The 17,217-nt window shown below is 44.8% G+C and overlaps 1 protein-coding gene across 1 annotated transcript; it reads right to left on the bottom strand.

Moving 5' to 3' along the window:
* Positions 1 to 336: 336 nt before the first annotated feature.
* Positions 337 to 16,665, bottom strand: LOC148519599 (uncharacterized). Its single transcript, XM_088476388.1, has 4 exons — positions 16,596 to 16,665; positions 4,420 to 4,448; positions 2,974 to 3,332; positions 337 to 568 (listed from the first exon to the last, which is right to left on the bottom strand). Exons 2-4 carry the CDS (start codon positions 4,436 to 4,438, stop codon positions 536 to 538), a joined length of 411 nt encoding a protein of 136 aa, XP_088332514.1. The 5' UTR covers positions 4,439 to 4,448; positions 16,596 to 16,665; the 3' UTR covers positions 337 to 535.
* Between the last annotated feature and the right edge of the window lie 552 nt (positions 16,666 to 17,217).

Genomic DNA, 17,217 nt, shown 5'->3' on the forward strand with positions numbered 1-17,217 from the left:
CACTGTATGCTATTTATATGTATCATGAGACCCTCAATGTACAGCACTACTTAATATATCCTGTTATTAATATTACTATCTTTTATGTACATTTGGCACCACAAGGGTTTGGTAGGGGGGAAGGGGATAGCAAATCTTGGTGCCTTACAAATAAAGGATAATTACATTAATACATAACATATATTAAACTGATTGTGACCGTACAGTGTAAATGTCAATATCCATCAAATCAGCTGATTGTTACCATATAAATGACTTGGAGTATAATAATAATAATGTTGCAGCGATGATTAATACACACAATAACGTTAGAGAGACAGTGACCCACACAAAAAAAATGATTGGAGTTTTATTGTTACTACACTGCAGGACACACACAGCAAATAGTCACACACACAAGTGAAATATAGTGTGTGCCCTCTGTGTATAGATAGTTACACACACATTTATTTTTGTTACTAGATTGCCGACTGTATGTAGAATGACTATAGGAAGAACACTGGATTTGTATTTAGAGCAATGATCCTGATGGCTCTCAGTCGGAATCGGAGCTGCTGCTGGATCCATGCTGTAAGAGGGAGAAAGGAGAGTTAGGTTATCATTACTAATATACTATAACGTACTGTATATTGTATGAGTCTTTGTACATTTTTATGAAGTAGTGAGATTAAGGGGCCTGTTCATCATCATTATGGTGCATACACACGGTCAGATTTTTCTTCAGATCTGAACAATAACGATTTTAAAAATCGTTCAATCGTTCACATCTGAAGGAAAATCTGACATATCTGACATATCTGTCAGATGAACGATTTGAACGATGCGCGTTCCCGATGGTCAGATGACGATATCTGACATCTGATGTGTTTGCAGTCAGACTTGGACGATTCCATTCATTTTAATGCAGTCAAAAATCGTTCAAATCGTTGGTAAAATCGTTCATCTGACAGATCTGACAAATCTGACCGTGTCTATGCTCCATTAATTTCTACAAAAGCAGGAGAAAATGAACATTTTCACCATCGAACTGATGCAATGTGTAGTGAAAAGTAACAATTCTGATTTCTCATTCTTCCTGAAGAGACCCCTTGGTACCAAAGTATCTATTATGAAAACATTTCCCGTGTTTTAGGCATGTGTCTACATGACATGTAAGTAAGTTTTCTGACAAGTGTTACTGAATGTCACTCTATAGTCAGCAGACCTGGCATAATAATTTAGGTATCACTACAGACAGGTAATATCAAAGGGAGGTTAGTTGAAATCCCGACAGCCGAGATGCAGGCTACCACAATGCCAATGCTGAAATCCCGACACCAGTCAGAATCCCAACGCTGGCATCCTGACCGTAAGCCGTGGGGTTAGGGTAAGACACTAGCGGGAGGGTTAGTGTGCAAGGAGGGGGAGAGGCAGGGTTAGGATACTTGCCAACAGGTGTCGGAATCCTAACCCTGTCGGGATGCCTGCGTCAGGATTCTGACCTCCGGGATCCCGAGTGCCAGCATCCCGTGCCCAACCCATATCAAATATGTGTCTTTTACTAAGATTATATAATAATGCACAAGAAGAACATCTTTAAAGCTCACCAGACATGCCATGATTTCCGCTCTCATATAAATGTGCCTACACAACCCCCTATGCTTGACGTTCTGTATCATGCATTGGCTGATTAAATAATCATGTCTTCGCTGGACACTTTCAATTCATTATGCTGAGCATACACTATACAATTATCTGGACAATCTCAAAAAATCTACAAATTGGGACTGTGCTATAGAAATTGGGACTGTGCTATAGAAATTGGGACTGTGCTATAGAAATTGGGACTGCGCTATAGAAATTGGGACTGCGCTATAGCTACTAAAGACATTCACAGTGCATGAAAAGACTTTCTTTAACCGATAATATGCAGATGGATAAGAGCATATACAGACAGATACAGTATACTGTATATCAACTAAAGGAGAGATATCTCCGTCTTTTCCATCAGGACATTTGCTGATGTACTAAGAGATATGTGGAAGGATCGTATGCATGTCACTAGTGATTTAAATTCAATTGTTACCAGTGCTATTTTATGCAATTACTGTGTGTTTTAGATACGTGTTTTTGTTTTATTATTTAGCATTTTTCCTTTTTTCTATACATTGTAGGCTGTGAATGAATTTGTTGTTTTATATTTAAAGGAGCCTTGATCGTTGATTTATTTCAAACAAGCGATATATGAGAGATATTATACTCTATAGCGCAGTCCCAATTTGTAGTTTATTTGTGGGTGACTTTATGGAGACCAGGTGGTACTGGTCTACTGGGACTAGCAGCTTGAATTCTTTTATTTACACACCTGTGTTATTAGCGCTAGGAGCTAGTTGTTGTTTTTGCACCAACTAGATTTCAGTTTTTTTTCTGGGCAATCTGCCTAATATCGGCAGATCACCCAGATAATTGTACTGTGTATGCGAAAGACCCATCTGAAAGCATTGATCGGTTGGGCATACCTGCCCGATGCAATATTTTGTAAGTTAAAGATCGACCGCTTTGGGCAGTCATTTCCCCTGTTCCTTCACAGGGAAGGAACGGGGGAAATGTCTCCTCCCCAGCAGAGAGTGGCACAGATATCAGGTGCCATATACAGTGTATGCCCATGATATCTGCTGGGTGTCTGACTGCCAGATACACTGCCTGTCGGTCTGACAAGATTTTTATCTGCCGGTGTATACCCAGCATTAGAAACAGCCTCTACCTGTAGGAAGGTTACACGCATAGCTGGATAGACATATAATGTAGGCTCTCTCTATTTACAAGCCATAGACTATTTCAAAGGGTTTTCCACTTGCTGTACTCTATTATTACACTTTTCCCCTACATATACCAGATGCCCCCCATTGGCTAAATCGTGTACTGCGGCTCTCATTTATATGAAGGTCACACTGATACACTGTAAATAACATCTTTATGCATAATGACACTTACTTTTCCATGCCCGTGTCCATGCCCGTGTCCATGGTGCTTATGCTTTTTGTGCTTCCCATGATGCCCTTGATTTGGGTTACAGCCACCAGGGTATCCTGGTGGGTACTGAGGAGGGCACCCAGGCGCACCATGTCCCTGTTGCCCATGTTGCCCATGATGCCCATGTTGCCCATGTGGTCCCGGTTGGCATGGAGGAGGAGCGCAACCACCAGGATATCCTGGCTGAGGTGGTCCAGGATATCCTGGCATGGGAGGTCCAGGATATCCTGGGTTGACGCCAGGAGGGTACTGCCCTGGATAAGGCCCTTGCTGGGGAGGACAACCTGATGGTGCGTATCCGGGTTGCCCATAGGGTGTTCCTGAAATATACAATAACAGTTATTAGAGCGAGCATTACATGTGAGACCTGCCCAGTACAGCAAGCACAGTATATAGGACATAAGGGAGATTTGTATTTCTATGACCTGTGATCAGGGCCGGCTCTAGGGGTGTTCGACCTGAGCGGTCGAACAGGGGCGCCACCCATAGAGGGCGCACCCTTCCCCAGCATCCCAATTTCAGCGGGACAGCACTGTCCCGCTGTTCCACCCGTGGGCTGAGGTGGTCCACGGGTGGTCAAATCGGGGGGTTGGGGACCCCCACTGCTGCAGCTGTGCGGCGGTGCCGTGACCCCAGGGTCTGAATGGATGCTGCGTGCATGCGCGCGGCATCCATTCAGTGCCGTGAGAGGGCTGGGGGAAGCCCAGCTAGTGAGGCTACCCCGAGCCTGACGTTATTTGGAGGCATACCATGCGGGCATGCCCCTCAGATAACGTCATGTAAGGAGGCATGGCCTATGGTAATTAGGCCATGCCCCCAATTTTGCCGCGCGCAGTAATGAGCGCAGAGCACTCGGCCGGCACAGGGCGCTATTAGCCCTGGAGCCGGCCCTGCCTATGATTATGAAATGGGCTGATTAAGAACAAAATGGGTCTGAGATTCATACTTGTCCCAGCTACATCTTGTTGCTGGGATGAGTCGCTGTGACTGGGCAGCCACTGGGAGTTTGCATGTAGTATAATTGTGCCATGGACGTAATGTAGACAGAATTTCTGGCTTTTCAGAGTTGTGTGCCTGAAAAACAGACTGATCTCTTAGGATAGGGCTGATAGAAGTCTCCGCTGATGGAGACGACAGCCGCTTTCACGGATGGATGGGGCAATTATTTCCGAGCACGCAATGCGGACGCATTGTGTGTCACTCTGAAACGGGCCCAATGTTGGGATTATACATTACTGGGGTTTTTTTTTCCAAAAAGAAAATAATTTTCTTCTATGTTATACAGTAGCTAACATGTTACATACTGAAAGACATGTGAGAATCTTGTTACATGAGAAAAGCAGCAAAGTCCACGGATGCTTATAATCTATGTGCTGTAGGAAATATGAGACATGAGAAGGGACTCACCTTGATTTTGGTTCCACATGGCTGTGTGCCTGGAAAAACAAAAATAAAAACATGGAATCAGTTATAGTAAATCATTTCAATGATTAATTCATGTCCATCCGCCAAAACAATGGTAGTGACTATTCATTTAGCTCCTCCCATTTGTAATTTATCCTCTATGATATTTCCTAGCCAGGAAAATAATGTTACCCTTTTGTTTGAGTTGGTTAAGGAAACTATTTGCGATCTCCTGGTGATATTATACTTTTAATGAATGGGCTATAGCTGACAAGATGCATTATGGGACATTGATTAGTGTCATTTTAGCAAGGATTCAGAGATATATATATATATATATATATATATATATATATATATAGTAGGGTGGAAATTCCATTTACATGTCTCTAAACATATTTCAGGCACCAAACACGTCTTTTGTATCGCAGCCACCTTGTATTAAGACGCCCACAGGCGTACAGTATCGGTCATAGATCCTTCGTTGGTCAACCTTTTAAGTCGCCCTGTGGTGGTGCAGACTGGTCGTGTGAACTGAGATGGCAGAATAGATTTTGATTGCATACTGGATCGCAGACGCATGCTTTGACACATCCCGAAAGACAATTGCGATACGCCTGCGTTTTTATCACCACGCCCCCGTTACCTCCCACAAACAGTTCCTGAGTGTCATCAACTGCAGGTAAAAAGTAGCTGCAGGCAACTACGGTAATGTACCTCGACGCATGAGCAGTTTATTAGGGAAGAGACGCCGCGCTCAGTGCTTCCCTGAACCAACCCTATAGGAATGAGATACTAATCTGACATGGCTCCATATACAGACAAGCTACATCATTGGAGCCAGACAAGGCTGGCTGCCATTGGCTACACTACTGTGGCCTCAGCAACCCAGTATAGATGGGGAAGGGGATACGGAGACACGTGGAGATGGTTTGGGAGCTGCGCTACATGCTCTGGAAATTATGTTTTTCTTAATAGTTATCTGTACCATATACTATGAAAGTGATATGGCTGTTTCCTTAGCCTTTGCCTCTGCCTCACCTCAGCTCAAAAAAGAATTGTGCAATTCTAGGTGAAGGGAGGGTGGAGAGAGGGGATCCCAGCCCCACCTTAGGAGTCAGTTTGTCTAGACAATGACTAGCAGACATGTCCATGACCAGAAGACAAAATATAACCAATCTGGAGTTTGGTTTATGTGTTTAGTCATCTAATTATGTTTTTTTTTTTTACATATTTCTGTAATTTTCATTAAAAAAAAAAAAAAAAAGTGTCTGTTTTGGAACAATACATTTCATATACAGAGAAAAGACTAACAATCCCACAAGCCTTTGTCAAGAGAGTATATGGGTTAGAGCTGGGTTATCCTTTGGGTCCCAAACAGAAGTGGATTAACACTTTGATATGTGTGAATTAAAAGGTTTGGGGTACTGTAAAGCCGGGTATCCACTTGCCGATTAAAATTAGCGATTGAACGATAACGATATCGTTAAATCGCTCATTAATCGTGCATGAAAATTACGAAAATGACCAGCGATGGGGGCTCCCGCTGGTCGTTTTCGACACCAATCATCTCTTGAACATGCTGGTCAATCTGCCGATAATGACAGATTGACCATGTTCAGGGCTGAGGGAGAGTGCCTGCGCTGAACGACATATAATTCAATGTAGGCACTACAGGGGAAGAGGAACGACTGTACGATTACGATGTTGTAATCGTACTGTCGTTCCACTATATGCTAGTGCACAGGTTCTCAAACTCGGTCCTCAGGACCCCAAAACAGTGCACGTTTTCCAGGTCTCCTCACAGAAATAAAAGTGATATAATTATCTGCACCTGTAGATCTGTTAAAATGTGTCAGTGAGTACTTAATGCACTTGTGCACCTGCTGGGAGACCTGGAAATCGTGACCTGTGTGGGGTCCCGAGGACCGAGTTTGAAAACCTCTGTGCTAGTGGATACGCACCAAATCTCAGCTACAAAGATGAAACTCTTGGGAGGGTGGACGCATAAAGTAATGAAAACTATTCTGAATGTGATTTCTTTACATAAACAATGGTTCACTAGCATCCCAGGCTAGAGCAACAAATATTTATGACTCTAAACGTTTTAGAATTTATTTTACATTTTGAAGTAAAATAAAGTTTCTAATAAAGTTGTTCTTGCATCACTTTAAAAACAATTCCTGGCTTAGACAAATTGGAGTTCATCAAAAAACATTCAGTATATAGCTGGTATAATTCCAGTATATTTAGTTACTGTGTAACAATTAGCTACAACTAGACAGTGGCGTAAGTTCATCCCAGACGCCCGGAGGCAAGTTATAATTGGTGCTCTCCATCACAGCCGCTGACGCTGTAATGTATGCAGATACACCTGCCAGGGAGGAGTGAGACAGAGAGTTGTCACACTGACAAAAGAAACAATAAGTAGGGACAGGCTATAGATAGAAGGAGGTGGCAGCTGATACTGACACTGACACCTAGCTCTCCACTAGTGTACAGTGGCTACGTCCGGAAAAGGTGCCATGTATTGGGCAACAGTGACGGGCACACTCTAGGTCATACTTGCCTACTCTCCCAGGAGCTTCACGATAATCGGGTGCAGCTCCCGGCACGACTAGGCAAATCCCCCAGAATGGCCGCTGGCACCCCGCAAAAGTGGGCGGTCCGGGGGTGCGATGATGCGGTTCACGCTGAATCGCATCATCTTAGCCCTGCCTTATAATGCCAGTAATATTGGCATTATAAAGCGGGGGGCGGGGCCTCTATGATGCGATCGCGTCAGCATGCCCCCACTCCACCTACCTGAACCGCCCCCACCCTCCCTGTTGGACGGACCTGGCAGATTCCTCCCAGAGCCCCCTGCAAAAATGTCGGCAAGTATGCTCCAGGTACATAGTTACAGTCCTAAGTGGAGTGAATATATTGTGGGTAATGGAGGAGGTGCCCCTTCAGTGCTGGAGCCCGGAGGCACGTGCCTCCATTGTCTCTCATAGTTCTGCCCCTGCCACTAGAGTAGTTCAAGGTAGACAACAACAGCAAAAGTCTGAGTGGCAAAAATGGTTACTCAACCTCTACCTGTGGGGTGTATAATTAAATTTTATATATATATATTATCTGTACGCACATGGGTGTATCTCTTGTGTGTGTGGGGACAGGTGGGCACTAATAACCAACATAGGGATGCCCTACATTCAGTTCTCCCACTACATTCCTTATTTTTCCACCTGAAATCTATAATTTGCCTATTTTCCCATAAATCACAGCACTGATGTCCCCAAATTAACAACATAAGTGAAAAATAGGTCATGCAGCGATCTAGTATCATTTGGACGCAGTAGGTAGTATGGGGACGGACCTTGTAACCTGGGCAACCTTCAGGCACACAGTATTAGGCTACTTTTTTTTTTTTCTCTCTCACCTCCGGGAAATCCCAGTGATGGATCTAAGTGGCAAGTGCAGGGGTGAGGGGACGGGGGCAATGCGATTCGCTTTGTGGATCATCCCCCCTTTTGCGCAATGCTGTGATTTGAGACATTACCCATTGGAGGTGGGGCCATGGTGATGAAAACTGCGTCATCAAGCACCCACCAATTTGACCAGGGAAAAGAGAGGGATAGGAGGGGTGACCTGCTCTCCCTGGAATCCGAGAGGACTCCCCAAAATTCATCAGCCTTCCGGCCATTACAGGAGAGTAGGCACATATGACTTTAGGTCATTCTAGTTTTATATTCTAAAAATATACGAGCTATATCTCGAGAATATAAAGGTCTAATAGATGTGACCTTGGAGTTATAAAGGTTCCTCTGCTTCCCCATAACAGATAGCACATTCCGCAACCTACTGATCTGATTGTGTCACCGCTGCCTTTAAACAGACCACAGATTACAGCTAAACTAATATACTTAGCTGTGCAACAGCATTGGCCTCCCAAATAGTTATCATTACCACAAGCTTCTGCCACTGTGCCTGGCTCCATTACAGCGGATGCTGTAATCTAGGACTTTACAGTAATCTGTACATATGTAACTGGATATCACAACAAAAAAAAACATGTTAAGCATTAAAGAGCTTTACACGGATTTAGGTTATCAACTTGGCACTGATACAAATGACAGTGAAACTGTGCGCACTGTACTACAGAAGGCAATCAGGGAGAATGCCGTGTGCCAAACCCATTCACATTGTAATGTCTACCTGCAATACCCTTGCAGACATCTGCAATACACAATATGTGGGAGATGCTGTGCTTTGTGATACAGAAGCTTGTACAGCAAAAATAAACCGAAACAGAAAAAAAAATAATAATTATATATTATATAACGAAAACTTAAAATAATATGCCAGCGCTAAGATTTACCTATATCATACTTGGGTGTCTATTTACTAAGCCTTGGATAGAGAAAGTGGAGAGAAATAACTTACCAATCAACCAGCTCCTAACTGTCATTTTTCAAACACAGCCTGTAACATGACAGGAGCTGATTGGCTGGTACTTGATCTCCATCCAAGGCTTAGTAAATAGACACCCAAGTATGATATAGTTAAATCCGAGAAATAGACCCCATACCAGCTGCATAGCAAAAATTCCATATGTAAAACACAAAACAGAACAATTATTATTAGTGCTTATCCCCCACTGCCCCTGAGTGAGAGGTGAGCGCATTTAATTGCAATTCAATAGTGTTCAAAGCAAATATGCTAGTGTAAGACTTGCAGCAAAGAGGAAGCCGTGAAGTGGCCTGCAAGCTTAAAGGTGCACATTTATTAATTATTTGGTTTTAGACCCAATAATTATAATTTTGTATCCGGACAATAAGAAATGATGTACTGCTGACGTATCATCAAACACATGCAAGGACAGGGGGGGGGGGGGGGGGGGGGTAAATTTGGCACTAAAAAAGCCGTCTTAGAAACCTATGGGGGTTGCTTTTGTGATAATAAATAGGGGATCGCAGCAGACATCATGGAACATTTGGGGAACACTTAATGTTTGCAGGTACCACCACGAAAATGCCCAAATCCAAAAGCCCAAATTGGAATAGAACATATATCTGAGTTTCTACACAGATAATTGAGGAGGAGGATACAGCAACGCCTCTAACGCATTTCGTCTGAATGTATACTACCTCCCCCTGGTGGATTCCTGTTTGCTTAGGACACCTGTACACTGACAGATAAGCCTCCTATTCTCTTCTATTTACATTGAGTGACTGTAACCAGTAGAGGGCGCTATTCCTCATTACTAGCTCTCTCTCTCTCTCTCTCTCTTTATTACCAGTTATTTATATAGCGCGCACATATTCCGGAGCACTTTACAGAGAATATTTGACCATTCACGTCAGTCCCTGCCCCAGTGGAGCCTACAATCTATGGGCCTGATTCAGAGCCAGATGCTCTGACAAGAGCGCTCGCTCTGAATCAGGGCCGTCCTACCTATTATTGGAGCGGCCTCCTGGCCGCTCGCATAGCTGTGGGTGACCACTCACAGCTTATGCGAGCGGCCAAAAAGATGGTCGCGATGGTCAAGACCATCGCGACCATCGTGCTTGCGACGAGACCCTGCGGTAGGGTCTCGCTGCCGCAAGCCCTGGAGTGCTTTTGGCTCTATCAGTGATCTCAGTGGGGCCGGACCCAGACGGTAGGCGTTCCCATGGGAACGTCTCCGTCTTGTCAGCCACGCCCCCGGCACGCACACCAAAGGGGGCGTGCTGTCAATCACCATCGACAGCACGCCCCCTTTGGTGCGAGACCCATAACGACGGCTTGGCCGTCGTTATTCGGGTCTCGCGCATGTGCACGACGGAGCCGCCTCCATCGTGCGCATGCGCACTTGGGCACCATCGACCCGCTTGCGAGCACTCAGCGCTCGCGAGCGGGTCAGAATCAGGCCCTATGTTCCTTATCACATGCTCACACACATACACACTAGGGTTAGTTTGCCAACTTCATCGCACGCTATGAGTGCTCAGGCTGCGTTCGGCATTGCAGTGGATAATGTATGCACGCCCATGCAACGGTATTTCACCGACCATCCCGTCACCACCCACAAATGGTCACTTCCTGTCAATCACAGTGGCCGGTTCGCGCACGCGCCCTGTGACACATACACAGTACGCAACAATCGGCCGATTGCATGCGTAATCGCAGTTGCGATCGGTAATGAATCAGGCCCAATGATCCCAACCTCCACTCCATCATCTATGTAGGTGTTCATATACAATATAAACACATGCATCCTACAAGTAATTACATAGAATGACTATTTTATGCTTGCAGGAATGCATAACAACAACATAAGCATGGTAAGATGTTGAAATTAAGAGAAACCTGGTGCTCCCACATTTCCAGGCCCATGTGGCCATTACACAAATCCATGTTGGAAAGGGGGTAAAGTGAGAATTAGGCAGGACATAAACCTGATGAAGTGGTAGATAATTACTCATCCTTACGCTGGGTACACACTAACACGATCGGTCAGCAGACTGATAACGCCATCTGAACGGCTGATTTATAAGCTATACATACTGACCAATCAGCCGCTCAATAGCTCTCTAGCCTGACATCACAACTGGGCAGGCATTTAAATTTGACCACCCAGTTGAGATGTCCATTTCGGCCATGCAGCAAGTGTACGGGCGGTCTGCGGGTTGCTTGTACACAACGATACATCCTTCAGATATACGGGCATTGGCCAACATGTTATGTTTGCGAATGACGTCACTCAAAGACGTTACGGGTGTACACACCCATCGATGCACTCGCCATATATATTGTTCATCGATTGACTGAACAATATAAGTGTGTACCCAGCTTTATGAATGTAGCCTTAGACATTATCAGAAAAAAAAATGTCATCTAAATTGGGAATTTTTCTGTGGATACAGCATTGTAAAACCCAGTCATGCAGAATGGGAAGAGGGAAGACAGAAAGATGTTTTTGCCTGATAATTAAAATAAGGATGGTTAAGGGTGTGACACTTCTAAAAGTACTTTTCTTTCAAGTTAACCTTATGAAGGATAATTAAATAGGTCAAAGGCCAGAATAACAGGATTACAGTGTGAGACTCACAACTTTTATAATGGTGGATATATAGCACAAGTGTGAAGCACGGTTACAGCCAGATCATAAACATTTGCAATTTAGAGCCTCTTCACTCAGACTACATACTCGCCTCATACTTGTCTGCTCTTCCTACCTTGCTTCTGCAAAATGTGGAGGTCAGGTAAGACAAAAAAAATTAGGTTGGAGGGAGCTTGATGCCACAACTCATCAAGGTAGTAGGGCATTCAGCATCAAGCACAGCCCCACTCCGTAAAGCCGAAAGTATAATTTGGGTGATCATGCAATAACATACCCGCTATTGGTGTCACACACCACTCAGTTCTTGATGAGATGGCCATGATACTGCAGAGGACCAGCAGAGCAAAATAAGTGTTTGCTCTTCGGTCCCATCCGTACACGGACGGGGATAACGTGGAATGACATGCGTTTTGCCTCTAGCAAGCTTGTTCACAATAGGTCCAGTGTCCTATTCATCTCCTTCAGGTATATTTTATATTCTCTATAGACATATTCGTATTACAGCTCACCCACATCAGTAGTCCTGCACTGAGTTTATTCAACAGGGCACTGATGGCCTGATACCGAACATCAGATACCTCAAACTAACTTCTCCTATTCAAGGTTTAGCTCTCCTGCCCTCTCACCTTACCTTTCACTGCTACTGCACCTGGAAGGACAGCGGAAGCAGAGGACTTATTATAATACCTTGCAGCTATCTCCTTATCTATACACGCATACCTCTACAGTACTGTACGAGCTGACTATACCGAAAAATACACTGACATAATAAAGTGAATTATATAATTCCCTATATGCATATGTCTGGGCTCATTTAGCTCTGCTTACAGGTTTGAGACCTAAGTGCAGTGATTCATTGTGAGTAATATCAATATGAACGTAAAGAAAATTTCCCTTTCAATCCACTTTATCTGTGTTGGCTAAATGCCAGCAAAACCACTGAGGTATCCCTGTGATTGATGTATCATGGCCTCTCCTATTTATGTACCCTGCATTTGCCTTTAGCGTCTCACGCACAGGAAACTGTGCCCATAGAAAGTCATCTGTAAACTAGAACTTTCTATATAGAAGTTGTTACAATATCATCTGTGGTGTGTGTAATCAGCTCTGTATAGCTGTCATACCAATCACAGTGATATGTTATGGAAAATCTCTAAATGATCGCACACAATCCATGCACAAGGTTACAGGGGACACGCCACTTTTATCAGAAACCCGTTGGAAATAGTCATCAGATTTTCTCTCTACATTTTTTGGACCTCAAGCTGTAGAACAGGGGTAGGCAATGTGCGGCACACCAACTGCTGTGGAACTACACATCCCAGCATGCCCCAACACAGATTTGCTGTTCGGGTGCCTTGAGGACCAAATTTAGGAACCTCTGCCCTAACAGTCCAGGTTTTAAGGATATCCATGTTTGACCACAGGTGACTTCACAAGTACCTCAGTCAAATTGATTTAACCAACTGTACTCAAATCGTGGATAGCCTTAAAACCTGGACTGTTAGGGCATCTTGAGGACAGAGTTTTGGAACCTCTTCAGTGCTAGGGCATGATAAAACCGTGACAGGAAAGGCCGCACGTTGCCCAACTCTGCGATGGGATTATCATCTCCTGTTGTCAATTTAGATACCTCCTGACCTCTTCTGTGATCTTTATATAAAGATGTCCGGGTAAATCACACAGCTCAGGCCAGTGAAGCTGCGTCCAAGGATGCGCTGCTGGTTTTGGCACACCCAGGAAACGAGGCCGACACTTGGTGCTGGCCGTCGCCGCCCATTTCCCACCTCCAAACGGCTGTAGCATGTCAAACATGCTGTGGCTTTGGAGGCACTGCGACCATAGTCACAGACAATGATCAGCACATGCTCAGTACAGATCCTGCCACTACGCCAATCGGAGTTGTGAACTAACCATTGGGTTTGTGTAGAACTCTAAATAAGGCCCTCTGACTGCATTAGTATATATTTCTTGGATATAGTCCTGATTTCAATCTATTGTTATTATTGTGTGTAAATGTTTCATTCTCATCTAAATAGGTTCTCGAATAATACTTTTATTATTAAAAGTCATATTTTATAAATGCACCAGATATTAATAGAGCTCTGCAAATAAGCCTTGTTTCTCTATATTTTTCTACATTCCATGCAAACTAAATGCTGTGCAGAATCTCACCCTGTACGGGGGAGGGTAAACAGATCGACAATGAATGGGTATACACCGATGGTTGACATGCCATCGGTTGACAGAGACAAAAGGTCAAAGTGCAAAAGGTTGTCAGGTTGACTTATTGTTTTTCAACATGTTTAAGGTTATGGGTTAGAGTGAGGGTTAGGCACTAGGGGGAGGGTTAGGCACTAGGGGGAGGGTTAGGCACTAGGGGGAGGTTAAGGGTTAGGCACTAGGAGGAGGGTTAGGATTAGGCACTAGGAGGAGGGTTAGGATTAGGCACTAGGGGGAGGTTAAGGGTTAGGCACTAGGGGGAGGGTTAGGCACTAGCGGGAGGGTTAGGGTTAGGCACTAGGGGGAGGGTTAAGGTTAGGCACTAGGGGGAGATTTAGGCATTAGGGGTAGGGTTAGGGTTAGGGTTAGACACTAGGGGCAGGGTTAGGAACTAAGGAGAGAGAGTTAAGGTTAGGCACTAGAGGGAGGGCTAAGGTTAGGCACTAGGGGGAGGGTTAGTAACTAGGGGTAGGGTTAGGGTTAGGCACTAGGGGGAGGGTTAGGGTTAGGCACTAGGGGGAGGTTAAGGGTTAGGCACTAGGGGGAGGGTTAGGAACTAGGGGGAGGGTTAGGGTTAGGCACTAGGGGGATGGGTTAGGGTGATGATTATGGTTAAATTACAAGTTTGGGGACATCACTCTCTATGCTGTCCCCCAGCAGATGCATAGATGATGCGCACGGCATCTCTTCACAGTGTTTGGAGAGCCCGAGGCATACTTGCCTACTCTCCTGGAAGTTGCGTGAGGCTCCGGGTTTTTCGGGCAGAACCCCTGGAAGAGTTGACAGATCTCTTGCATCCTGGGGGATTTTACGGGTCTGCAGTGAAGGGCGGGGCTAAATTGATGTGACTCGCATCATTTAGCCCGCCCCCTCCTCGCAGACCCACGAATCACGGCCTTTTCCTGTGAAGGGGCAGGGCCTAACGACTTCTATAGTCCGGCCCTGCCCTCCGAAACTGTCAGCAACATCTCCTCACCCGGCTGCTCCTGGAGAAGAGTATTGTAAAGTCGGTAAATATGGCCTGGGGGAAGCACATCTTGGGAGTGCTGGGCAAGCCCCCAGAGTGATGACAATGGGGGCGTGCTGTGAGGCCATGCTTCTTTCTTGACAGGACACTCCTCCTTTTCAGGAACAGGGGGGGCCCGAACTTACAATCACAAATGTTGGAAGGAATATGTAGACAACTATGGCCTGCATCATGCTCTCCCACTCATTCTTTAGCAGATAGCATGCTCTTCTCTAGCAACTGTCATGAAGCCCTGCCGCCCACATAACAGACAGCTGGGAAGGCTCACGAAGACATACACTGCCTGATTCAAAGTTAGGAGCCAGGATAAAACAAATGAGCAATTTGCACCTTGGCAAAATCAGGTTGAGCTGCAGGTGGAGCATATTTAAAATGTACAGAGAGATTTATAAGTGAACAGAGGTGTGTCCTAGCTTAATTCTAAACTTCAGTGTAAAAACAATGCGGTCTAGTATTTGTTGGGTAAATCCAAAATAAGTGAGTATTTTAATTTTCCCTGCATGCAAAACACCCCCCAAAACATATGCATTTGCACCTATTACTTTGCAACATGGTTGTTCCAGGAGCAAAATTGCTTCCATTTTGCTCCATTTTTTATTTGATCCTGAAGTAGACCCAAAGCATCTAACAAAGCAACAATTTCACAGCATGTGCAATATGTTATTCTTGACATAAAAACAATTTGGGAAAAGGGAGAGAAGGAAGCAGAGGTACTGTTACTCATGTCAGCTCGGAGGCCTTGTGGCAGCAACTTAAAGAAAAAGTTCTGCAATATGAAACATTTCCAGGTTGTGAAATGCTATTTACATTTGCAGTCAAAGGGCCTGATTCATATTGAATCGCAACTGCGACAGCGTACACAGACGGCCAATCGTTGTGTACTGTGCATGCGTCAGCATCGCAGTGCGAGTGCGTGAATGCCTCCCTGCGATCGGGACTGTGATCGCAGTGACTACGCAGACCCATCTCAGAGAGATTGACAGGAAGTACCGTTTGGGGGTGGTGACGGGGGGGGGGTTGGCAAAACGCAGGTGTGCCAGTGCATTTGAACGCAGTTACAGGGGTGTGCGATGAGGTTAGCAATTACTGAGTAAGGTCAGACCTTGTGCAAGTGTGCGTGAGGCTGCTATGGTACTCGATGTTACCGATGGTTTTGCAGTCTTGCTAAGCATTACGGATGTGTGTAAGGTAAAGTGGGCGTCCTTATGTTGTGCTGCGGTGGCACATCGATCGCAGAGGATTAGCATATCTTCGCAGTGGGAGTGTGTGCGTAATCGCTATTGCAATCGCACTTGCGATCTAATCTGAATCAGGCCCAAAGCTTTTTCTCCGAGAAGCTGCCGACTGTCTCCCTGTATGTTGTACATGAGAGCAAATAGAAATGAACAATCGTACAGGAAATGTTTTGCTGCTGTTACAAAACCATGTAAAATCTCTGGATATATTTATTTTTACCATTAAAGCTAATTTAACACTTTTTTTTAGCACACCCTTATAATACAAGGAGCTACGTGCATTTACGATAGAACAATTGTGTCCTAACCACCACATAATAAATATATTTAGGCGTAGTAACTCAAATCACAGCTACCAACTTTACAGAACTCCCCTCCTCCAGCCCAGTCGTATTAAGGCAAGAATGACACCAGCAGCATTTAGTCGTGCAATAAATCGCAAGAGATAATCACAATATGGGAATAAGGATCTTTGGAATTAATCTGCTTTGCTGATATATAAAAGTACTGTAATTGGGGTATAGAATATAAAAACTCAGCTCTTATCACCCCCATCACACTTGGTTCTTGCCCTCTTTTTGTTATAAACCTGCTTTACCAGAGTCCTTACCTTTCAAGAGTTTTTTGCACGTAGGTGTATGAAGCTCTGTTGCCAAACCGGTTTATTTCCAGTCTGCTCCACACCCATGGAATGCACAATATATATGTAGACGTACCCACCCAGAATACATCCCTGACACATTCCTATAGTATGAGCTGTATACAAAACCCCTGGAATCTATAGGGCCAGGCAGGTGGGGGTGTACGTCCCTCAATTAGGGATGGGCTCTTTCTATTACACAATGTTGCCAATCATTCCATGCTGCTTGCGGTAGAATAGATAGGGACCATAACACCTTATGTGCTGTGATACCTAGAAAACGTTAAGGTGCTGGAGCAGATGGTAATGGTGTATGTTGGTTATCTGCAATAAAGTGTGTGTGCAGCCATCCTCTATGTACTTCCTATAATTATTCGCACACACCTTGCTTGGCACAAGCACAAGGTCATTTGCATCAAGGACTGGGAGCTGCCAATATGGTTATGTCTAGAAGTGGGAGCTTTAAAGGACCTCTGACGTCACACCCACATGACTCGCGCCCAAAAGGGGAAGGGCAAGGATGAGAATGGGGGGGGCAAAAGAGGTTGCTCGCCACATATCGGGCATGGTGGCTCGCTGCGCTCGCCTCAAA

Source organism: Taudactylus pleione, unplaced genomic scaffold (genome assembly GCF_031769625.1).
Source record: "Taudactylus pleione unplaced genomic scaffold, aTauple2 ptg000188l, whole genome shotgun sequence".
Taxonomy (NCBI): Eukaryota; Metazoa; Chordata; class Amphibia; order Anura; family Myobatrachidae; genus Taudactylus; species Taudactylus pleione.

What these genes read in the sequence shown, in the direction of transcription:
- LOC148519599 (XM_088476388.1), bottom strand. An exon ending in ATGGACACGGGCATGGAAAA is followed by an intron (nt 569 to 2,973) that starts GTAAGTGTCATT and finishes TCCCTCTTACAG; the next exon opens with CATGGATCCAGCAGCAGCTC.